Genomic DNA, 27,157 nt, shown 5'->3' on the forward strand with positions numbered 1-27,157 from the left:
AATTATCCGTCTTTGTGACTTGTAATTTGTTATCAGCGTTGAAGATACACGTTGTTAAGTGGTTGTAACAGTTAGTCGTGGGTACATAATAGTGTATAATAGTTGGTCGGTCTGTATGTAAATGCGGTGTTTGCTGGAGGGAATCTCGGAGTGCTCATGGCTCGGTTCGATGGGAATTGTGGTGGCACGATGACGTCCCGCCCGTGTAATTGTAACGTTCGCTTTTTACCTCGTACTCGTACCAACTCTGTACATGGAAATGCTATTAGTTCGCCTAATGGTTACTGTGGTAAAATGTAAATTAAATCGCGCACCGCGTAATTTGTAACGTGATTTTGTCCATTGAATTACCTGTTGTTACTACGCATGTTCTTTATAATCAACGATATTTATTTCCATTAGCAATTAGTAATGATGCCAAATACTATTTAGTTGGCGCTCGGTAATTTCAATTATGTCTTAATGTTCTCTACCTGACAAAGTCTTAAGTACATTTTCTTTTTTGGTCTCTGAAGTAAGATATTTTTAGAAAACGATTCAATAAGTACTATTACGAAAATCTGGAAAAGTTGGTATTTAAAAATCTTTCTATTCTTAATCGAAGCCTATCCGAAGCAGGTTTATATCCGGATCGTTATATTAAAAAAATATTCTTCAAATTGCAAAATTGTTTGAGTCAACAAATCAATTAGTCGTTCTTCCAAGATTAATGAACTGATGACCTTTCCTTCCTTTTGCGCTAACATTTTTGTTTGGTGATTAATTTGAGCGTGTAGTAATACGGAACCCACGCGTCTGCAACGTGTTTGTGTGTTGGCAGACGCGTTATCTAAACGATCTATTCGCCATATGCAAACCAGCTGGTCAACCTAAATCTAACAATGGCGGGGTTTCTGCTGAATATTACGTTAATTTCAGGCCTGCAATACATGCCGTTGGTTACTTTGGTTTGTGATTAAATTAGTTTTTAGTATGAGGGCGTATGGTTGTCTCATAATGTTTTAAAAAAAACTAGCCTAACTTTAGTAGCCAAAGTTCTATATATTTCACGTAGCCGGCGTGCTTTAGTCTTCTTTAAGATATCATTCGTCTATCGCACGTTTTCTCTCCAATTTCCCTCGTCAACTAATACAAAGCACTGATATTGCATTAAGTTAGCAGTTCTCTGAATCAGCACTAATATGCTAGTTTCCGTCCAAGTCTTAAGCGTCCGTCGGTAGCTGTTGACCCGGTTATTAATGACTATAATGACGACACTCTTTGTTGCCAGCCAAATGTGACTGACCCTGACCGCCTTGTGAACCTATCGCTCTGATAATACACGAAACTAACACACGGCAAGCCATTCAAGTTCATAACACAAAACTAAATACTTCACCTATTAAATGTCCAAGCTATTTGATTGAAAGATACCGTTGAGTACATAACAAGTAACTTTCCACGTAGTTGTTAACTACTCGTAGTTGGAAATGATTACATTCAGTGTGAACTCGCGATACGCGCTAGTTGGAAGTTTTGATAAATATTAATGCGATCTCTGTGTGCCACTGTAGCTATGTTCATGTAATAGTGTGGCGTGGGAGCGTTACTATGATTTGTTTACACCGGTCGAGTAGGTAGCGCGATCAGCTGTGTGTGACGTGTTGGGGCGTGCGCCCGCGCCGCGCCTCGGGCCGCGAGCGCCGCGCCGCGAGCGCTAGCGTCACTGTGACGTGTGCGACTGTGCGTCTTACCCACACCGACACAACGATTTGTCAATCTCAATAAAATCACTATTGAAAACGTTTAGAGCTGTGTTTATCTTGATTTTACAATCGCTTTTGTCTGCCTTTATGGGAACGTATTTTATACACAGTATTCAGAAACGCTTTGTCTACCATTACACATTACCATTTAATGTCTTTAAAATAGGACACGGTAGGAGAAATCATTAACATTAATGTTACACAATGAAAAAGTATATTTTACGTTTTTACATTTGTGAAGTAAAAGGATATTTCGTTATTATTTTTCAACAGGTATCGAGTTAATTTTTGACGTATAATTACATAACGTGGTTACGAATTTGCAATACCGTACTTACCTATGTTTTAATTAAAATTAATTATTTCCAGTGGGAAGTTACTTTTGCCGCATTGTGGACTGGTACATTAATAACGTGTAACATAATTAACTGCCTTGAATTCAATATTGCTACCGTATGTCAGCTTATCTGCGGTATATTTATCTGTCACACCTTTTATGGAGACGGCTATCTATAAACTCTAATAGTAGTAGTATTTCAAATTGTAGTAGAATAGAGTTGTCATAGTAAGCGACAGGCAATCAATTGGCTCTATCTTTGCTTAGCTATTCGATTTTCTTGTGCAAAACCAAATGCAGGAGGCTGGAACGGGTTTGATACTAAGTGAAGCAATTATTAGTCTGATTCGGTCGGGCTTGAAAAATGTAGAGGAGATATTACCGTCCAGAATATAAATTTTGCTCGCTTCTTCATCATCAGTCCCAGAAATACGAGTACGTACACACACATACCAAATACGAGTATATTATATACTATTTTCTAATTAAAACGAGCCTAATACCATCATACATCACCCACAAACCATTTCATACATACAGGTCCTATTCTCGAACCGTTCCGGTGCCTCCCTACATATAATTACACTATACACCAAATGTCCTTACGAAGCAGTTGTAACCGCACTCGTTGGTATCAAGTTCCTGACTCCTGGACCGTGAGGACTCATAAAAGCTGTTACGCAATACCCTGTGGTACTGTGATATCGCGGATATAAGAGGCGTGTGACTTTTGAGATTTATGTGACTAGAACTCATGGTATGAGTGCTTGGATTCACTTGAGAAGTTGGTGTAGAAAATTAAGTGTTCCATGAAATGTGTTAAAAAATTGTTTTGGTGTTGCTACCTGCTGCCTATTTCTTTAGATTTCTTCCGCGTGAAAATTATGATGCGAGTATCGCCCGTACTCTTAAACATTAATTAAAACATAGAATTGAAATTCAAGATGGGCTTCATTTTTTAAATAAACCAAAACGAAATCTGATAGCTCAGACTAAATAATTCCTAAAGGTTTAAATTTTAAATATCTATGGATCTCCGTGCCTTAAAATAAAATTAAAATTGTACTACGATTAGTTTCTAACTTTGTATTTTATTTGCCGTTAAAGTTTATCCACTTGTAGGCTTCAAATGTACCTGTTTTACTACAAATAACTAAACGCGATGCTAATAACACTAATTAGTATCTAGTATCTGTAATCAACTCAGTGGAATATCATCAGGTCTAATCAGAAGACATCTTAAATATTCAACAGTAGAGACTGATGGAAGGTGAATTAGTAATTGTATTTAATTTACACAAGCGAAGTCGACTTCAACTCTTCTTAGTATTGCTTTATTGATCGGCGACGGTACTATTCATCTTTGATATTGTATGTTTGTAAGAAATGTTAATAATTTCATCAAACTATTATTTAGTATACGATAGAAAAATTGACCAAGACGTTTTTTTCACTATCACGCGACCAATAAAAGTAGAAATGTATGTCTCATTGAAGTCATTCAGCGATTATCATCAATTATCCAAAACTAAAAAATCCGTAAGTCGCAAAATAGGCACATGAACCAAAACATTTGTATTTTAAAAATTTCTTTGTTTTTATTGAGAAGAAATTAAGGTAATTTAAGGTGGTCATATTTAATATATTACTCGACGTTTCAATCGAGTTACACTGATCGTGATTCTATAATTTTCATAGCGTTTAAGACCCGTTTAGTAATTTAGTATTACGTACACAAACCGCGATAGTTTAAAAACTAAAATTTAAGTTGGTTACTAAGCGACACAACTGGATAATTCATATATGCAATGTTTTATGAACTAATGATAAGTCTGTTAACTTATCGCACACTTTACTGACCCACTTCTTCAAGACGTTCAACTTGTGTAGATAAGCACATGTCGTTCTTAATCCTGGCTTAGAACTACTTCGAGTATCTATAGGTAACCGTCTTCTAGGTTCTGTGAAAGAATACAGAATTGAGGAGTAACGAATAGAACAGTTTAGGTTATCGCTTTATTCACAGCTGAGTTTTCACTGATACAAAATATTACTTTTTTATATGGAAAAGATAAGAAAACCATGCATAGCTTTAAATCCCTTTATCCTTCTTGAAGAAATGCATGGTTCGAACTCTCATTTGATATAAACTCAAGACTTAGCTCGCTCATTCCGAAAGCAGTTTCGTGCCTAGTAATTGGTTTTCGCTGTTTTACTTATTAATAAACTAAATCCAAATATACATTTAATATTAGCAAAATAACCCTACATCTCTAGTATTACGTAAATACATTATTATTTATCCTCATTTTCTATATTAGTTTCGGCAAAGGCCAGTTGTTTCACGTATTTCGTGCCCTGGGAAGGCATTGCTATTAATGAAACACAAAAGACTCGCTCTTTTGTCTAGTGCATATTCAGACCTTCATGCCCCACTAATGGATCCAGCCCTCGGATGATATTACGCGTTGTATTATTATATTTATCTACGCAAGTGTTTGTATACTAGGGATATGTTATTGTGCCTAATATTGGACCCTAGAGATACCAACTTGACAAATGCTGTCAGCTTTCACGTTCGCAAGAAAACCAATCGGTATTGAAAGAAAATAAACAACCAATTTCATAAAGGACTTTACCATTCTACGACAAAATTCACTTACTGTTGATGTAAGCTAGACACGAGCCCAAAAACTCGTTTACAAATAACCAACAGAACTGCATTGAAAATTCCAAACTCATTTATACACATTGCAAAACAATTTCATACTTCGTAATAACATTTCGAATAAGACAAACTGTTTAACGCGCTAGCAGTTTTAATTCCGAGTCCGACTTTTAATTACCAACCCGACACCCTAATTTGTAGCTTGTAGTCTGAGTATAGTCGTGCGTTCAACACTTCACGCGACAAGTCGCAAGCGGGGATTAAATGTCTAACGCTTGTTAAAATTAAAACAGCTGACAGATTCTGCCTTATAATTACACGGGTTTTGTAAATATTTACATAATATATGAAGAGATTTATGAGCAGAGACGGCCCTTCGCCCCCGGGCGTAGCCAGCCATAACCATAATACGCGTCGTACTGCGTCATAGGTTGTGGTGAACCCATATCGAGCCAGCGTATTTAGATTACCGAGAATATAGCCATATTAGAAATGCGTCAGGCTTTGCCGCTACGCCGAGCAATTACTGTTTCGGGTTTACGTCATTTCTCTACGCGTAAATTTTAATTAGCATTAGCGAAAGCTGATTCAAGTGTTTGCAACTTTGCTTTCTGTTTTAAGTACAACTTATTAAGGCTTGAGCTGTGTACATATGTGATATAGCGTGTTGTGTTTACACGCTGTATCGCCGGGAAGTGTTGCTTATTATCGCAAACTTTGGCCGTCCCGGAGCTACAAGTCTCGTTGGTTAAAGTGGGAAGTGGTACAGAGAGAGGACGAACCATGTTATATTAGCTATCGCTCATAACGTCACGTTAAGATAATAAAAGGTATTAAAACTTTTGCATGCAGTATGCTGTTTGTTTGAAAGTGAGTTGGTAGTAGATTTTGCTTAAGCATAAATTCTGTTTTCTATGTCGGTAAAGGTAGTAGAGCAGATATTTTCTACTCAAAAGATAAACAAGTATGTGTTGTAACATTACATAAGTGCAAAGCAGTATCGATGGTAACATTAGGGCGTTACTTATGCATGCCCCATATACCGCACACGAGCAAGGCAGAATGGCCTCTAAATATGCGCTTACCGTCTTACGCTACGAAACTTGGGCTCTCAAGATTAGCCGTTACCGACAGACACGTTGAGAATTTGTATAGCGTGGCGATTACTCGATGACTTGCCATCATCCACGCGGAAATGCTTTCATCAAACTTTTTATACCGAAAAAATGCTTTTAAACTTTTTCGCTTCGTCTTCTTTATACTTTCAACTTGCTCCGTAATATTAATTAAAAATCTGATATGTAAGCGATAATAGTATAGTAATTACATAATCACAGTATTCTAAAAACGGGCCAGGTTATCGGAAAAAGCGGACTTACTAAATAAAAACATTTCAGCGTTATATAACTGACTATAGAATTCGTAGAAAAAAGCATTTATTTAACTACAAAAATAGTTTTTTCCGCTCTATGCCAATGAATAGTTTTAATCATATAAGTATTTATCAAACAAGCTTCACGTAGTATAACCGACGGATAGTAGTCGCACCTTACACGTGCCAAGTTGTCAGGCAACTGTATCGGTAACTAGATACTTGTCTGAACCTTGCTCTCCAATCATACAATACCCGTGTAGTCGTTACCATGTACCTAATAGAGTTGGAACTATGTTTATGTTCGCCTTATATGTATGCATCTGTTCATGATAGCTGTGCTTTTTTATTAGTCTTTCCCATCGAGTGTATAGACAGCTAGTCCCCGCACTAACGGTCTGGATATTTGTTCGAATATCGTGATTTCGAGCGAATAATGATCGAATAATTAGTCTGAATGGTCTCTCGAAATCTCCCTGTGTTATGTGTTTGTAAAGCAATACACAAGGGAGTTGTCAAAGAACAAAAAAAGTAGAAAATGTTTCTACTTTGTCTTGTAGGACATAAAACTTGTCCATTATATTTCTACGAGCGTAGGAGTAACCACGAGTAAAGCTTGAAACAGTACCTTGTAGGCTATATTACTTACATGTACACAATGGCTAGGAAAACCAGGTTCATTATAACGAACACAGAACATTTTTACTGACAATCGTATAGAAACCCTATTCGACAAATGGCGACAGCCGCGCTCCCTATCTCATTAGGCCCATCAATCAACTACGAGTCTACGATTGTACGATTCCATGTCTATTCTTCCCAATTCTAGTGAGATTATGGATTAGGCATTTGGGACAGCTCTTATTTAGCGAGAAATTTCCCAAAATATTTTTTCTAAAGGCCATCATACAATTTACCGACCTTCCAACATAAGGTCGAAGGTCCGCTATCCCTTTAAGGCGTAAAATGAAGCGACATACGTATCGACGCCATAGTATATATTACGTCGGCTCGAATCGAATCGTGAAGCCCCACGTAGAGGCGAAATGAGGGCGTGTGTTTGAATCCCGCGCAATACCTATTTGCGCTGACGACTTGAAGTACAGCACCCAACACCCGACGTTATGAAATGTGCCTTTGTACCCGTCCTGTTTATAGAACTACGTCATTTAAAGTAAATGGAATTTCAGTAGAACTTAATTTATCTCTTGCTGTGGCTTTTGATTTAAATTAATACTAGGCTTCATTCTCACATGGAATTTTGGAGTTACTAGACGAATTTGTAGCTTGTTCAACATCTAAATTCGCACCAGAAGTTTTGCAAAGAGCCGACGTTACAAGTTATCAATCTAACCCAAAAGTGTGAGCCGTCTGTTTAGTTTATTTACAGCCACGTCTAACAATAGTTTTTACTCAAGTAATGAGATTTGTTTTATGAGATTACACACAACTAACACACCAAAAAAACTAACTTAAAACTTTAATACCATTACCTAAAACTAGTTTCAGCTTATCCGTATTCCCTTATAAGTTATATCGCAATAAAAAGCAATTCGCGAAGTTTCGCAGTAAAAGTGTCAGACAGTATCTTGCATTAACTTCGAAGATATTTATTGTTTACTTAATTGTCTACCACCAATTAGATCTTGCATAATAGGTTAAGCACGGATGTACTAACGACTTCCGGGCCACGATCGGCCACTAACTATATAGATATTTATTAGTCATACACTCACGTAGTACTACGAAGCGAAAATAGAACGCAAGCCCAGCTAAGGGCCTTGGTTGCCACGTCCCATTTTTTCGCGCGTTACTTCAACGATCCCTTTTTTTTTCGTCGTACCATGGTTTATTTTAAGAACTTTGAGAAATCCACCGGCTTCTTCCGTTTTTAAGTTAATATTCGTAACTCCAACTGGTTTATTTTAAATAACAAATAATTTATTCACAGATTAAGCCTACCTTAACCTAAATGATGTAAGGTCAGTCGATAGCAGGCTAGCCGAATGTTTTTTCGTTATACAAGTTTTTGTACCTAGGAGTCTTGTAGCTTTTATTTTCAATGAGGTCACACGCGTTACGTGCGAGCACTGCGAGCCGTGTTGCCTACATACTTGACAGTGTTTTACGCCCGACATTGGCAAGGGCCCGGTGTACAATAATTCACGGAGACCGTGTAAAAAAGACCCCGATACGCTGACATTGACACAGTTGCCCGTGTGGACTTCCTGCCCGCTCCCACTCGATACAACATTTGTTTTTGTTATTTTTCCTCTAGTCCCGTTCACTCTCGAATCGCTTTCCACTCGTATTTTGTGGAATTTTCGCTTTTATAAAACTTTTATTTTACATTTTATATGACTAGTTGATCCGGCGGCTTTTTCAACACATTTCGATTGATGTCTTTTTAATTTCGTTCGTTTACAGAGTGCGAGTGCTCGATTGCAGTTTGCACTTCTTAAGTGGCAAATATTTGCATTTGTATGTGCAATGTTGAGTTAAGGTCTCTGGCATTGAACTTTTGACATTAAATATTACAAGTTTTCCGTGATGAATGCACATGGCAATGGTAACTTAACGGATGAATTATTTCATTATTGTTACTTCTCTACGCTTGTGTATCTGGATAATGTTACATTATAATATCATGAGCACAGACATGTGATGGCTGAATACACAGCGATAAACATTCTGCCGCTAAAATCTTGGAGGCTTTGACCATATTCTCGGTATTTGTTGTTAGTATTTTTCTTTCTTTTGGAAACGGTACTTAACAATTTATTTCAGTGACGATATTTTTTCTTAAAATATTAGGTAATCCATAACAGTATTCCAATTATTTATGTACTCTCTGATATGAAATTTCGTGTGCCGATGTGAAAAGTTGAAAGTAGAGCCTTTCGTGTGATAAGTACGGGCTCGCGTGAGCACAAAATTTTATGTTGGGTACCAGTACATGGCTATATTTGTATAGTGTACGCTATAAATATTGCAACGTGATCGTCAAACCACCCACGGGAAATTGGCTCCTCCCCATTCTCTATATCATTATTGCTAACCTCTTTATATTGTATTTTATTACACGCTCGTAAGGGAATTTTTTATTTGTAAGGGTCACTTGAATGGCAATATACATCGATTTTATTTAAGGTGTCGTTTTACGCTCATCAACAACCCTTTACTAGGCACGTGGCTGTTTGAATAAAGACTGATACCGGTTATTTTGCGCTGTTTGACCAGCCACGAGTTAGCACTCTTATAAAGGTTTGGTTTGTGCACGCTGAGATAAATTTGTAAACAATTTTAATTCAATTATTACGCATTCAGAAAAGTCAAAGGTAGTATGCTCGCCTTGGATTTCAATTTGTTACCTCCCGTGGAAGGTTGGCGATTATTACCGCAGTTTAATTATTGTTATTTTGTTAATTTACCAGTCTATTTGCAAATAAATAAATATATAATCTCTTTACAAATAAATTAACCTTATAAAGTGTAGTCATTCAAAAACCTACCGTCTGATGTCTAAACAAGGAAACGTTTCTGATCTTTCACCCAGAAATAATAAAAATTACATCACATCGGTTGTTCGTTTGAATATCTCATTATGTATGTGAAAGATGCTCAATGCTCATCCCTGGGTTACGTTAGCCTTTATTTATGCTTTCATCCTTATGCACAAATACCCAGAGATAAAAGACGTACCTTCTTATTGTGGATTCGCAAACCATTTCTCCTTTACAATAGAAGGAAAAAATCGCTATCGATAAAATAAGAAAACTCGTTTTTATTCCAATGAAACGTCGAGTAAGGCTGCGCTTTTTAGACGTTGATTGTGAATTGTTGCTCAACTTTGTGTAACTCCTAATGTGGATTTTTATTACCTGAACGTGATTTCTAAACAGACATTCACGGTTTTATAAAGAGCCTTATTTACCGCAAGCATGCAAATAAAAAGAAGCATCAAAGTTATAATGAAACTTAGTATAGCGTAACAGGCCGCAATAAACACAAATTGTATCTCACAAATCATCATACTTAACGTTTGGTTTCATAGAATTCTTTACCGTTATATACTTGGATATTGCAAAATATACCGAAGAGCCTATCTATTGGTACAGTAATGTTGGTACAAGTAATAAAGTATGTAGCTAAGTATCCTTCGGATAGGGGAAGCAAATCCTAGTGGATTTATACCTCTGCCTAGAGAATAGCCCGCTAGGTTTGGGACGGGTTCTGATACGCACGTTTTTCTCAACATGCCTTACACCCTTTCCGATAACGAGTTTTATTTAATGGAAGGCTTACGATAAATCTAAGGGTACGTTTACTCTGAACAAAGATTACTAGGAAACTGAATATTTTTGGGAGTTTCAATAGCCTATTAAATTATTTCTTATCTTTTAGAAAAGGAATTGCGGCTATAATAGACGTTTTATATACCAAGAAAATTTAACGGCGGTTTGACTAGTGATTGATTAACCACGTTGTGTTCCCAACTGGTTTTGGATTAGTTCCGGTCGCCGGTTGTCATTTCTTCACCGTTTCCTCCACAACAGCCGGCAATTGTTTACTCACGCAAAGCATGTTTGTTTCTTCTTTAATCACGCAAGGGAAATGGTAAACTATCGAGCTACTGATACGGAGCCCGTTGTAGATACAACACACGTTCAGCCGCGATTCGATTGCCTCGTACAAATACATCATAAGTTTTACGTAACGCCTCCAAGTGAGTTGACGGTTATTGTTGCGTCCTTTCCGTTACATAATCATAATATGGCCTACTAGGACGGCAAAGAAAAATGTCCATATGATTTATCTTCGAGATAAATGCACTTATCTACCATTTGTTCAAGTAGAACATTTGGCGTAGGTACACCTGACATGAAAATATTTTTTCGGAGGCAAACATTAGAAATAACATTTGGCACTATAACCATCTAAGCGTATTTATGTAAGGCGAGGCATTAAGGGGACGCAGGGGGAGGCTCGCCCGCGGCGACGAGTTACAGGGCGGAAACGAAAGTTTTGGCGCCGCGACGCCTACGCCCACGCAACCGAACTCTATACCTATTTTGTATAAAAACCCTCCCTTGAAATTGTACATAATTTAAATACACTACTGTTATTTATTTCTCCTAATGATTATTATCAAAATTTACGACTGAAACAAATCACACGAACTTTTAATTCTTTGATCCAAAAAATATATTAGCATCGCAGGAAGTTCTCAAAGACATTTGTGCGACTTAAAAAATGAAGCGCACATTTCATCGTAAAATTCAATTCATCTTCATCAAAAGTATATTCCAATGAAATCGCGTAGCTACATTACTGTAGGCGGGCACTGACTGACGGCTTATCGCGCCCGACCGTGGATTCTTACTCGCCAGAAAAATGAATGAACGCGTTCACGAGACGGTATCTCTACTTACACAACTATACGTGTATCTACGTACTTATATGAACGAACCACCGTCGGCTTGTATGAGAATTTAGCGCTCTGCTCCGCGCGAATTTCCAGATAAAGTGAGAATTGTGATTATTTCAAGGTTTGGATTCTCACGTAGGGTAATGTAAGCTTTAGTTGGGTTTACATTGTATTATATCGTACGCTATATTGAAGTACGATACTGTTTCAAAAGAATTCAACTTTTTCATCGAACTTGCAAAGGACATTCCGCTTAGCCATTATTTAAATTCGTTTGATAAATCAGCTGTCAACTTGGTTTATTTTAGTCATTTGAAAAGAAGTTTTCACAAAGAAAATTCGAGCCGAGGAAACAGCCAAGTAGAGAGTACGTTTCCAGATCTTTAAAAACAAGTCTGTGAAAGTCCATTATTAAATCCCTTTTTAGGCGTCCTTATCTTTTTAACATAACTTTATAATTTCGTGCGTTATCGGAGTCATTCTTTTTCACTCGCCGACCTCAACTGCTTTTTATTATCTGTCCTTAAACGAGTTCAGTTGTCAGCCTTCTGTAGGCAACGAGGCGACGATTTAACAAGTTGTGTCAGTGTTATCAGTACCGGGTATTGGAACAACTAAATGTCTTGCCAGTGCGGTAATGTTTCACGTAGAGCGCTGTGTTAATGTGGACCACATACAAGGTACGTACTTGTATGGACACACTTAGCATATGTTACGGAATTCCTAATGAATTCACGTCAAATGGTGTGTGGTTTAACGTGAGAAGCTTATAGGTCCCCGGGTCAAAGAGAATTGTGGTACAGCCGTATTTAAGAAGATATTCATTATTCAGTCTTGTCGTTGGTTTAATGATATCGTAGCTTATTCCGATTAATTCGTTTACCTATAATTATATCATTTATAGTAATAGATACTGATAAAACGTATCAATAAATTAAGGAAATCTAAATCCACTTATATTATTTCCAGATTCTTATCATTCAAATTAAAAGATACTGTCACATTAAGGTTCAAATAATTTATTCATTCATGTAAACTACACACTAATATAATAATTGTCTAAGATAATCAATCAATACCTATACCTAACACGTGTTACGGAAACGAAAAAACTGTATTTTTTCACCGTGCAATGTAATTTTTGTACTCGTAACGTAGCCTGAACGTGTATAAACGAGCTTGTACAAGCCGTCCTTATTGTCCCAAGAATTTCGTTCCACGTTTCATGTTATCACAGTATTCTTTTAGTAATGTTTGTTTACTAGAGGTGTTCTCTGTTCTCTGTACTAAAACACACCTACATTTGGTATGTTTGAAGACGCAACAGCGTATTGTGTACATATTGTCTATTAACAATATACGGATAATTTGGAACTGCTGCCGTTGTTTGTTTGTAAATACAAAGGTTTATTTCACGTGAAATGTATTGTGTATTGTAGATAATTGATGTCATATATTGCATGTTACGAAAGTGTGAAATTGACTACGAATAGGAAGGTTTTTTTGCTCATGACACTGATCAATGAAGAATTAACGAGTTACGAAGATCTTCCGTGTTTTTTTCAAGCGATAGTTAATTGGCTATTTTGCCGAACATTTGAAAAGTCATTTTGTCATTAGACGGAAAGGAAAATAAAGTAGTATAGTTCCAAACCGCACAAAAGAATGAAAGTAGGCCAGAATTTCGTGTATAGGCCTACTCGCAGATTTCTCTCGCACGTTATTTAGTGCCTCTTGACACTTTTCTACTGGCCAGTAATACCATTAACTACTGCAGTAAAAAGAGTACCTAAAAAGGCAATACACTTCTTATTTTTATAACTGAACCAACCCGTTTTACAACCCCGAGATATCATTGGTTAATTTATTGCGTAGATCTTGTTGGAACTTTTAAAATATGTTCTGATAACTTATCTGTTGGATAGGATAACCATCACTTATATGTAAATCGAGAAGTACTTAAGGTGGTTTTTATGAAGGCTGTTATCATAAAGTTAGTATTTTCACATTTCGTTTCACGTTATTTTATTATATTTACAGATCGAAGAGATAAACTTTATGAATATGGCAATACTATAGTGTATTTCGTAATTAGTGCTTTGTGCCAAGATGTTCCTGTTCGTAATTACGCTAATAAAATAGATCACGGTCGCCTAGCAACAGCTGATGTGTGGACTTAAATATACGATACTATCCAGAAAAGACAGTACTCTTGAGATTGCCGGATAAAGATGGTTCAAGAATGTTGCTTGAAATGAAATCTAAGCATAAATATAAAAAAATGTCTTATTTTAATATCCAAACATACAAATTATATAATAATATATTATGTAAGCTACAATCTGAATTAAAATAAGTTTTTTGGCGATCTTTACCGTTTTTTATTGAAATTCACTTGGAAAACTGTATTAAAAACAGTTTATCAGTTTTTCATCAGCTAAAAATAAAAATTCAATAGAACGTCTACTATTCTTAAAATTAATGTTGCAAGTAATTAGTTTTAAGCCTTAGAAATGAATAGGAGCAGCGTTTATAGAATAACTAAGAATTAATGTCGGTACCGGTAAGTCTAGGCGGAATTTCAGATAATTTATACGCGCCAGGTACGTGTTCCGGACCGGAACCTTCGAGTGAACCGCTCTCCTCTACCCTACCATAGAGGTCTATACCGAATTTAATTTGTGTAGTATTATTTTTGAAGTATTTCAATGTATTATTTGAATTTGTTATTTTTACGCTTTAGATTTATGAATAAGAAGTAAACTTACAAAATACTGAATTTATTTAATTTTAGTTCATCCGTAAAAATGTTTGTACAACGGGTTATGTTTATAGTCGTTAATAAATTGAAATAAGCGGGCGAAATAGCGGGCTAAAGTTAGAGATACTTATTAAAAAAATATGTGAAATTATTTAATATGTTAAGTTTACAATAGGTGTAATAATTGTAATCTGTTTGTTAAAACGTGTTATTGAAGGTAAACATCATATTATTATATGAACTACTTAATAAAAGTCTATAGCATTAAAAACAGTAAATAAAGTTAGATGATTCATAAAATAATTCTTGGAATCTGAATTTTGTTAAGTGCTAGAATGTTGTTACATTTAAAAATAATCCAATTACGAAATTATTATTCAACAAAACGTTTTCCTTCTTGAAAACAAATATTTACATCGAACGATGTTATACTTTATGTGTGGAACGAAAATCTATCACCTAATGTATTTTCCCTGATATTTAACATGCAGTTAAGAAAAATTTACTTACCTAATAATTTTATTTTAAGATTATTGTATTGTAATATGAATACTGTATATATGTTGCTACCACACTAAACAAATAACACGAAAAAAATGCTTTAAAAATATAATACCATCAATATAATAATAAGTACCTAACGTTGTCCGTTTCCTAGCTAGTGTATATTGTTAGCAAGAGGCTTTTTTGCCATTTTAGCAAGGTTGTATAAAGGTAGGCAATTAACTCTGCATACATCTTTAAACTTTTGCTAGACGGAACTGTTTATCGTTGCTTTAGTTGCATCGGCCGGTCTTTAAAGTCTATACTATCTATATTTAACTTGTGTTTTTTAACGCTTTACAAACAGCATAATAGATCATCATGAATTTTCCAATTATTAGAGAGAGAGAGAGTTTTGTGAGTTTGCGTTTAAAGAGGAGTCGAAAGATCTACTGAACACATTAGAAAAGTCTTATAGGTGCTTTATTTCAGTTAAAATAATAATTATACTTCGATACCCAATTCAACCAAACCCGGGTGAAGTAATCGTACACAATCAAGGTATACACAGACAATTTATAATAACACGTTGTCATCAAACAATCACAAAGGGCCGGACTAAATAATTAAGTTATGGTCAGGTGTATTTACTAATTAACCAGAAGCACGGGGGTACGCGATTATATAGAGCCTGTTTGTCCGCTCCCTAATCCAGTTACACACGCGATAGAGCGCTGAATGCACTTGATACGTCTATGTACCACTACGTAATTATATTGCAGCTGCTACTATCATTTGAAGTGAAATATGACAGCTTTTTGTAACATACCTTATTGAGTTGTTTACTTGTTTGCTGTTGAGTATTTGTCATGTTGTGTCTTGCTCGTATGATAATCTTATATTTGAAAATTATAGCGGTTGTTTCACCACTTCTTAATATCAATTAGATAGTTTATCGGGTGAAATTTTGACAGTTGTTTTCGTACAGTTGCTGCTACTTTTTTTAGCAGATAGCTTAACTGACACTTTAGCACAGAATGGGACTGACGGGTACTTAAGCTAGTAATTTATTATTATTCACGTGTTTTTTCATGTTGTCTCAATTAGTCGCATGTTTATGATTGGAATCATATGAACTCAATATTTAATTAAGAAACCACACTTTTACAAAAATGTCTGGAAAAGTGTATGTAATTCTCCTCTTCCTGGGAGTGTAAAAATTTCTAGTAATTTGTTGATGATTTTCTTTGTGTGTCATGTACAGAATACATCATGACAATGTTCTTCGAATTACTTAAAGTGACACGTGCCAGGTTTTCCGACTACAACGTCTCCTGAATCCTGATATACAATCTATTATAGCAGCGATAACAAGAGATGTACAGCGAAATCTACAAAGATTCGCAGTATTATATTTCTATTATCTTTGAAGTTGAAATTGTTTGCCATTTTAAGACCGTGTTTTGATCGTTTATTTCCTAAAAGCTTTTTTTAGATATGGATTGATTTAACTATTTACGTATAGATATGTAGTTTTAACGTGTCATAATTATATCGGATTTCAATACTTGTAATTCTAAATTTTCGAATACAAATGAAGCCGATCCGTTTCTATTAACGATATGACAACCTCATTTAATTTCGGCAATTGAAACTAATAATAAAATATTACCGCCAATTGCCTATGTTTGATTAAATTTTACATTGGAACATGACAGGCCATTTAATAAAAGAATAAAGGTGTGTTTACACCAAGCTTTGCCTTTATTGCTCCGTGTTTTCGTTTAATAGCCAACTTAATTCGTGGAATAAAGTCCGGATTATTTCGTCACTAAAAGATACAAGAATTGTTTGCCAAATTCTCTGTTTTGTTGCAGATATTTAATATACCGTTTCGTTTTGAAGATGGACGAATCCTTTGCATTATTGTAATGAAAAAGTGGATTTCGACGACTAAACAATTTTCTAATTTAAAAGCTGTTTTGTACGATTCGATATTATCAAACTACAGCAGTAACAAATAGGTTTTATAAAGATGATTGTGTATTGTAAATGAGACAAGGAAAGTTTGTAAGGATCATACCAAGTGGCGTTCTTAACCCACTGCCTACTGCTATAGAAAAAAGACGATATTATGTATGTATGTGTTGTAGTTTCGAGTGTGTTTAGGGTTAGCTTTCTCCCTAGGCTATACTATATTGTTCTGACCGCAACCTAATTGACCAAGTTCCGTCCCAATCAGTATCGGTATCATATCGATGTTCTAAATGTCACGTGAAATCGATTCCCATTATTATCGCCGCAACTAGGGTGTTTGCAGGTCATTGGAGCTATATTTATAGATAGTGTTGGGACAAGAGATATGTACTACACCTCTTTGTTCTAAACTGTATGAAAGACCTTGTGGACTTATTAATAGACAAGTCTCATCTTCCGCCCGTGTCCTAGGGTGAATAGTAATTTATTTTGCTGTGTATTTACTTTCTTTGTTCTTTGTGATGACTAAAACAACGGCATTACGGGACTTGCTAGCTACTTATAAGGTAAACAATGATTAATACTTTACAGTTGTTTCAAGAACATTATAGACATGCCAACGTGCATTACGAAGCACAAACGACTTAATTTAATACTTTTTATGAACATTGTCAGTGCAAAATGTAATTTTATCTAAAATTTAGATTCGCAACGACTCTATTAACGTAACATGAAAATACTAATTTATAAAAACAGACGCCATTAATTCAGCGTAGGGATCGATGCTATAATTCAGCAGACCAATGAGTCGACATTTCTTAACCATCCCTATTAATTACTTTTTATAGATTTATTTTAACGGCCAGTACGCCAATGGACAAGTTGCCATTAAACTTTTTAATACAAACTTGTTCAATTACTGTCAAAGCTAGCTGACTAATAGCCGCAACGGGGGAGCTCGCCAAATATATATACCTTGCGAGTAATTTCATGTTAATAAGTTCTTAAATGTACTGAAAGCTTGTATTATAATGCCATTCGTTGCCATTGTCTACACTCTAGCGCAATGCAAAGTGTTCAATATGTCTAATAAGGTATTGCCGTGAATAAATTGATTCGAAATTGTGTGCGGAATAAAAATTGCCTCACTATTTCTAATTCAACTAACGCATTTCGAATGAATGCTTATTTTCGTATAGTGTAAATAAATCTTAAAAGGTTTTCCAGCTTAAAATATGTACGGCTTCCGAAAACGCTGAAAGCAAGCGTATCTTGTAACAACGCCAGAATTAATTGCGCATGTTACTTTACTTTCCGAATACCTATCTAGGTTGGTTCGCTTTGTAACATTGTTACTCGTTCCTAACAATTTTTCCATTACATTTTCCTTCTTTTCCCAAATGTTTGAAATTCACAGCGGCTAAACTGTCTTGAATTATTTGTTTTGTTACCGGGACAATATGACCGTTGCTTTTACGAATGTTTGTTTTAGCAAACAATTAATTTTAGCCATTCAAATGATCGCTAAAAACCGTAAAAAGAAACAGAACGCGCGAGGACGTACACAGAGATCACATTTTAATTGCTCTTTGTTGAGTATGTCGCGGCGGAAACCATAAAATTACGATTTAAACGTATAATTTTTAAGTGAACATTAATGGTACGCTGGACGCTACACCCCGCGGTCGGTGAGTTCTCGCTCCACCGATTTCGCATGTCAAAGTTCCTATATAAATGTTGTTGAACTTGCAAAACTGTTATGGCATAAATAAAAAGTGACTAACTTACTTACGGCCACTGTTTTCAATGCGGGGATACTTCCTGCCTTTGTTTACAATGCTTGTTCGGTTTGCCGAATTAAGCATGTCATGCGACATTAATAATACGCCTTTATGCGCTCGTATCAAAAGAATTGTTTATTAAGCAGTATTTTAAGTTTGTATATTGCTTCATAAATCTTTCAACATAATTATTACCGACTTTAATAATGCAAAAAGTGCAATTTTAAGGCACATCTTTCATTACGTGGATGTTTTACTGAAGGTTGAACATTTCTTGGTATACGCTTTTGGCGTTTTGTTTTCGGGGTCGTACCGTTTTGGCGCACGCGTCGAGAAAAAGTAAATGATACCTAATTACATCATTTAATATTTAGTGCTTAATTGAAGAGGGTAAACTTGGGAACAAGTTTGTATTGTATTTAGACAGGTATGAAAATTGTTTTACCGCCAAGAGCTTTAGTAATGTAGGGACTACTAAATAATTACACGTTTCTGAGGAATACTACAGACCTACGTGTATGTATAAATACATCAATAGTTTGTCGCCCTGAGAAGAATATTCAGAATGAACACAATATTTTGGAATTTTCGATCATGTCGTTTAAAATGCAAATCGAAACTGCTATTATGAATAGATTGTTAGAAACTTAACCTATTCATCACGACGTTCTATTTTGTCAATCTAACACGGAACATCACGACCAGCCTCAGCGGTCACTAGACCAGAAAGTCAACCTTGTTTCAATGATTTATGTTAAATAATTCAGATTAAATTCACGTAACAGTAAATGTGATTGTCAACAGTTATCAAAGGTAAACGAATGAACGACAATGGGTCTGCGAACATCGACCAAAACACGGTGGGGAGTGGACAATGGTATCAAATTAAACTGCGGTTGTGTCGACCGATCGTATTCCTCTATTTTGTCGGCAATAAATCACTGACATTAATTTGTAAATCTTCTTATTCCTGGGTTATAGACTGTAGGGTCTCGGGTAGGGTCATTGCTCTGACGTCGGGCTCGGTAATGTTGGCATCCCTATTTCCCCTGCGACGGATATTATCGGGTCTGCGTTCCAAACGATAATAATCGCAAGGGCAGACCTAATGGGACAATTTAATACGAGGGTACGTCTCTCTGCCCTCACATACGGACTGCGTTCACCAAATGTTCCATTCGCCGAAACAAGTTTTTCGGTGATTACGTTTTGTTCAGTTTTTTAAGCTTTGCTCCAAATAGCTGTAACAGTTATCAGCTTTAGCTTTAGTTGGAAGCTTACGAATGATAAATCAAGCGTGAAATAATGTCGTTTGAATGCTACAGATACAAGCGGTTTAATGTCAACATTAAGGTTTTTCTGCACTTACGAATACGACAATGGACATGTTTACTTGGCTTCGTAAAGATATGATCGAAACCGTCTTCTCCCATATTTGTACTTATAAGTGCGTAAACATACAATAAACGGACAATATGACTGTGTAAAGTAACCAAAACGCCAGTTGCACTATAGCAACAATAATTTCGTTATGTTAATAGTGAACTTTGGATGGGCGCCTATGTCAATACATGTCACGAACCACTGAGTAAACTCTTATTGTAGTTTGTTACCCGGTGTATTGTTATGATAATTAAGTATTGTTGAAAATTGAATCGTCTGTTGTACGAAGATTAATGCAATTTCGCAATGCTTATGTCTTTATATATGGCAGTTAATTAATCAACGATTCTGCACACGTATCCATGTTGAATTGTATGAATTTTCAACGCTTCCTTTAACTGTTTAAATACGTAATGTTTTTGCTTTTGATATACGAATTTGGTGTCAAATGGAATTGTGAAAATGGGTAATAAATCTGTAAAATGTCTTATTTTAGGATAGCAAGAAGGGTAATATTTAGGCAAAATAAAATGGATAGAATCGTACCTACTACTAAAGTGAAAAAAAAAAAACATAGTCGCGTAACGACTGCATTAGTAAAAGAAATATTAAGAATTTTCTACATAAAAGCTTAACGACTGAATCTTTCGGAACTATTAAATCATTTGCAAGCAATATAAAAATTTCTAGCGCTCTGTTTTTGCCGTTTCGAAATTTACTCTCAGTTGTAGATTTTCATTTGGGAAATGTTTCTAGACAATAATCCTTGCAAATGTACATTATATCTCTTGACTAAGGTGAGCGGGGTGACGCAATAAATGCCTACATAAAACTTACTAATATTTAAATCTCACCCGTTAACTTTAATGAAGGTTACGTGTAATTAAAACAATATTTCGCCTACCTTAAGATTATGAATTTAGTGTTGTAGAAAATAAAGTTCGCTTCAGTGAGCTGTTATTACTTGTCTTCTTGATAGAAAAACGTTTAACACCTCTAAGTAAAGTAGTGTATTACCTCACTTCTACTGTGTTGCGATGTTTTATAACACTCTTTAATTTAAATCGAATCAAACTATTTAAGACTTCTGTTAAATTTTATTGACTCTTTTTGTGTTACTCCATTTTTGGTTAGCGTCTTTAACGCTTCATACAAATGAAATGTAATACCCAAAATATACTTTCAGAAACATAATTAGATTTTTTTTATATCTATAAATCACCATTTAGTCTTAATATAGCTCGACACTTCAATATCATCACATCGTAAGGCATTAAAACATCACAGCACTGAATTCCACATTTCATTGTTTTTAAATTTATATTTGTTTGTTTCAGGGCTGTAACAGATCCTCGTGATGGCCGGCGCGTGGCTCTCAAGAAACTGCCCAACGTGTTCCAGTCGCTCGTCTCATCCAAACGCGTTTTCCGCGAACTCAAGATGCTCTGCTTCTTCAAACACGAAAACGTAAGCCATTCCAACATTTTTATTGTAACTTTTACATCTTTGTAAGGGTTTTTTACTAGATTTTAAAGAGAACTATTAATTTATCAATATTCTTTTTTAATATTTTTTTAAAACGACTACTGGTAAAATTTTTGCTGATATATAGAATTTGTGAAGTAAAAGTCAGTAGTAAGTACAGTTATGCCATGTAGATTCAAAAGCTTGGCTCTACGTGAGAACTGATATCGTTTTTACAGGGTAAAATTTAAGTAGTCGTCTTGGCAACATTTTGCATGAAATGGTTTCGATGGAATTAATATCATATTATCAAATATATTGCTATAACTTCAACTACCTTAGTTGAATGTTAAATCGGTTGCCATAACCTTCGAAGTTGTGAACTATTGCACCAATTTCACAACCACAAGAACTTCTGTGCTTTGAGATATTTAAACTGTGAATACTTGATGCGAACAGTTTCACCGTATTCAGACTTCGTCGCCGTGTATAGAAAGTTGTTTACGTACATGTGCCAACTAAGATTTTGATATTAGATTACAATCAGTATTAATTCTGTGCAAATTAAGCGAATATTGATTAAATTTGCTTTTATTCTTTCATACGTTTGTTAGGTTTAAAGAATAATTTATTTCTCATAAAAAACTTTACAGTTTAACTTACAATGAGAACTTAGTCTACTTAAATTAAATAGTTTGCATCGCTAGCGTGTTGTAAACATATTATAACATACCTACCCACTAGACAGTTTTATAAAATACATGATTTAAAATAATTCAAAATATGTAGGTAGGTACTTTGCTTTCGTGACGCGAAACATGCACAGATCTAATGAAGTAAGACAAAGCATTATAATGCGGTTAAATATTTTCATATATACATTATGATAATACATGAGTTTGGTAAAGTACCATAGAAATAACCTTATAACTAAAATTTAGGTTACAAAACAATAACAATACAATATTATGCATACATAACATTGTACTGTTATTGTCCCGTAAGTCCTTATCGTAAAAATATAACTAATCTACCTATTTTATTGTGTAAATATAGTCCCTTAACTTTCTTTTAAATGTATTATAATGAACACATTCTTTTAAGTTATTTGGTAATCTATTATACAGCTGTACTCCCTCAAAGAGTATTGTCTTTTTGCCGTAATTCGTTCGTGGCTGCGTCAGTTGCAGCTTATGTTTATTCCTAAGTGTATGCGTTGATACCTTTTTATGTAACTGTATATTGGACTTAATGGAGTGCGTAGTAATTTTTCTTATGAGAATACAGGTAGCAAATGTGTATATTTGTTTTATGTTGTACAGCTTAGTCTTAGCATATAATGTTTTTGTTGTTGTTAGGTAGGGGTAACCGAACAATACTTTAATGATTTTGTTTTGTGTTCTCTGTAATGGATTAAGATTTGTTTGAGCGGCCGAACCCCATACTTCAATTAAGTAGTCAAGATGCGGTTTTACCAAGGAATTGTATATAATAATACGGACTTTATGCGGTAAACAACTTACTGTTTTACGGATTGCTCCTAGAAGTGATGTAAGTTTTGCTTTTACATGATTTATGTGCGTGGTCCACGTTAATTTGTCATCTATCCACAAGCCGAGGTATTTTTCTTGATGTGAACGGTTTATTGTGTTTGTTTCTAATTCCTTCCCCAATCTTTACCTTTAAAAAACATGTCAAATGATAAAAAAGTAATGTTCAGATACGTCTGTATGTACAAACGCTATTGAGCACACAAAACATTCGGTTGACAACGCAATTCTAATAATAACTCACACGCCCTTCCTGATAACAAATACGCAAAACCAATTCACTTCGCGAATAAATTTTAATTTCAATATACTTCCTCCGAGACTTTTCATCTTTAATAAACAGTTGTCAGATTTCTCCATTTCTATTGGTATTGATTTTTTTCATCACTTCTTTAAATAGAAGTTTTTGTTTAGTTTAAAAACAACCTTCGTTTGACGTAGAAGGTGTTCCCACGGAGTTTTATTAACAGTCACGAAATTGGAGCACCTTATCGTCACGTTTGTTTTTTACGTTTCTCATTAGAGCCCCCTCTAGGCTCGGCCCGTACTGAACCGACGTTAATTGAGGCTTTTATATTCACACCTGCCTCTATAATTACTCCTTTGGTAATCACCACAGGAAAATTTTCAATTTATCAGCAATAATTCGATTGCCTTCGCAACTCAGATCTCTTTATTATGATAATACAGTTCGGATTGGACATTATCACGAAATAATTATAATGCGGTGCGCGGCTCATCATAATTTATTCGTTTTCACTGTGTTTTATCGATCAACGTGTATTGTTTGCGGTCGGTGCGCGTTTGTCTCTACGTACACACAGTACAAACACGTATTTGCATTGAAACGACAGTAACCGTAGTGTTGATTGTGCTACCGCTAATAACGTGTCGGCGCGCTTGATGAGAGCTTAGCGCCCGACGCCGACCGAACGCACGACTAATATGCGCTTTTATCTTCACAGGTCTTATCGGCGTTGGACATTCTACAGCCGCCTAGCCTCGACTTCTTCCAGGAAATGTATCCTTTTCAAAGTAAAGATGGCTAACGTTACTAAATAGTGCCGTAAACGATCGTATGAGCCGGCCGCTTTAACGGTGAACGTAGGCGGCGCATTGACCTCTCATGTGAGTCCTCCCAACGTTGCATTTCTGCTAAGAATCGTCGGAACTGCTAAAGCACCCAACAAACGGTCCGGTGTTTTATATTTTATCTGCACTAGCATTATTGAGTTTCACTCGTTGAAATGTCAGCGCTTCAGCTGCTTGATACTTTATCTTTGTTTGATTTCTATCTGCACCCGTCCAAGATTTATAGCGGGGAATTGAAAGTATTAATATTTACTGCAAATATTCGTGCGCTAATGTGATACTACCGTTCTTTGTATATGACATAATTTGTCACATGTTTTGTGTTTGTAATAGCAATCTATCAAGGTCGCAAAAAATACAAGTCAAGTTTTTGTTCTCATTAATTAACTCGCGTTTACTTTCTTGACTTCCTCTTGTATAATTTGTTCTTTGTACTAACAGTGGAAGTATTTATTATAACTAAGTAGACTTTTTATCAAATTAATAAGTTTGTAAACTAATTTCAACGAAACGCAACTAATTTTAATACACTTTTTACGGTTGTGAAGAACTTCAATTTCACGCTGTCAAATCGAATGACGAGAGAGGTTGATCTCCTAAGTGTCGGCCGTCATTTTTCAGCGAGTCTCGCGTTACTACCAATTTCGTCATACCCCGATACAACCGCAATTTATCTTTCTCAACTGCCGTATAAATATCCCACCGAGTAACTGTCGGTTTTATGTTTCAAATTTTATATCGCCTACTCTATTGTGATTTTTATAGCTCGTCGTCCAATCTTTACGGCTTAGTTGTACTTTTTTTCCATCAAATATGACGCCTTTCGCAGTTATAATAGTATAGTTATTATCTTTCATACCGTTCGGCTACTTCAGTTAATGAAATAAAAATGTCATGACTCGATCAAAATTCTAGACGGCTGCGAAATATATTATCGTACGTCAGCATTTCGACGCCGCTGTACTCGTATAATTTGATTCCATACCATAAACTCGCGAATGAAAATAAACTGACAAACAACCAGCTTCACGGTTTACGATTTGGTATATTATTGAATAATGACCGGCAATTATATTAATAGATGTTTCAATTGATTTTAATAGGCAATATATGAATGGCAGATGCGTATTGAATCAACACTGACAAATGTGTTCGAAAAGTGCAATTAGTTCCATAATGGCGTTTATTATTTTCGGGTTTCGAGTGTGTGTGTGCGGCGTCAGCTGGCTGGAGCACAATATCTCGGCACTGGCTACCCTCCCGACGATTTATTCCCCTTCAAGTTTTATTGAAATTCGAATGGCACTCGGCCGCGTCGGCCGTCCTTAGTGCCTCGCTGCCACAAGCCCCTAGTTAAAGAAAAACAGTACTAGCTGTAATACAAGAACCTCTTTGCTATAGGAATCTTAGTTTGATTGAATCTACATGTGTAAGGGTATGATAAGGCACGTGAGAACGCGTGACGTAGACAAAAGACTGGTTTCGATCGACTGCTAAGATGCAAAAGAAAAAAAAAACGCCTTTTGTTCATTGACGCGCGTTCCTTCAGATGTACTAAAGTTTTGTCAAGAAATAAATGAATTAATTATTCCAATGTTGTTTGCTCTCTACTTCTCGTAAGTCATTATTCAAAGAAATGTTGAATTTAAAAGTTTACCTCATATTTTGTTCCGTGACTCGAGATGAAAAAATGTGTTTTTTTCGCATCGGCTGCCATATTAAATAAGCGTTAGGTAAGAAAACGAATTATAAAAGTTAAACGAGGATCATAAGGTGAATTTGGCGTAAAAAATGTTTGAGCCGAGTTAATACCGAGCAGGTATAAAGTAGATCTTTAGTGAAAGCCCGACATGTGAAGATTTGACAATAGGAATCCGATGAATAGTAGGTAATTGTTTGAACGTATTTTGTAAAGAAAAAAATATCTTATCGTGTTTCATAAAATATGTAGATGCTACAAAAGGTTAGTTGTTTACCTTGTGACCAACTTCGGTTCCCAGGTTTAATACGCACATGGAACTGCAATATTGTATCTGGCTTCTCTTGATTTACACCAAGCCTAATATTACATTTCCACGGTAACTAAATTCCCGAGTTTGCCATATATCATGTCTTAATCATAATTGATTCGCAGATACAGATGTAGTAAACCTATCGATGTATAGAGAATCGTTTCACGTTCAATAGTATCGAAGTGCCGAAATCTTCGGAGTAGGAGCAATAAACGGCTGATCGTTGAGTTCCGATGACTTGTTTATAATCTCAGAGTGCGATATTCAGAGCTTTCACATCGTATAACAGAAATAGAACTAAGTGCTTCCGTCGAATAATGTGCATTGTCGCTTTGTGCTTTGTTCCGACCGACTTCGGAAGCATCATCGTTGCACCGTAATACTAATTTGTTGGCTTTTTGCTACAGCAAAAGTTAATGAGCGTTTGCTAACTCATATTTATATGGATCAAAGTAAGAGTCTGAAAGTCTGAAGTCTTTTTGAGCGCAAGCCAAGATGAATGAAGTTTGATGAACTTGATTTTCCAAAATGAATTAATGCTATGTTTTCTGACACAGATCAGAAATTCAAGAAGACATCCGCTGGCCTTTCTTTAGCTTATTATATTACCAATGTTTTCCCTATGACTCATTCGGACGTCTCACAATAAATAATTATGGAATATGTTTTATGTGTTCTGTATTATCATTAAGCAAATATTTGTTTGATCTCTTTTACCAACGATTACTGGCGTATTTCATCAACAAATCTTGCACATTATCGACAGGCTTGCGTCATTATTTGACATTGTTTATTTGCTTTCATGCTACTTATTTTCACATTTCTCGGTGTGTGAATAAACATGATATGGCTTTTCCAAGTCTATCATTGAGGCATTTTTTATTGACGCATTATACAAATAGTCTGTGAATATTACACGTCAGTGCGTGCAACCGCAATATAATTACGTTAATCGCCCTCTTCTCGTATGTTTTAAGTACGAAGCTCATTTCCCAATAGCTGAGTCAACCCCTCGCACACGGTCTTCTCAGAAGCCGTACATTAAGCTACCTGTGATGACCTCATCTACACTTCATACGCGATATGAAGACAGAGATACATTAA

The 27,157-nt window shown here is 35.6% G+C and overlaps 1 protein-coding gene across 3 annotated transcripts in view; it reads left to right on the top strand.

Moving 5' to 3' along the window:
* nmo (serine/threonine-protein kinase nemo) overlaps positions 1 to 27,157 on the top strand; it is a 111,975-nt gene that overhangs the window by 38,118 nt on the left and 46,700 nt on the right. For all 3 annotated transcript variants that reach the window (XR_012959460.1, XM_076113779.1, XM_076113780.1), the window contains exons 2-3: positions 21,273 to 21,402; positions 23,915 to 23,970. Coding sequence is in view for 2 of the 3 variants with exons in the window: in XM_076113779.1 (XP_075969894.1) it covers positions 21,273 to 21,402; positions 23,915 to 23,970 (186 nt within the window). In the remaining variant the exon portion in view is untranslated. The remainder of the gene's footprint in view (positions 1 to 21,272; positions 21,403 to 23,914; positions 23,971 to 27,157) is intronic.

This window comes from Anticarsia gemmatalis, chromosome 4 (assembly GCF_050436995.1).
Source record: "Anticarsia gemmatalis isolate Benzon Research Colony breed Stoneville strain chromosome 4, ilAntGemm2 primary, whole genome shotgun sequence".
In the NCBI taxonomy this organism is placed as follows: Eukaryota; Metazoa; Arthropoda; class Insecta; order Lepidoptera; family Erebidae; genus Anticarsia; species Anticarsia gemmatalis.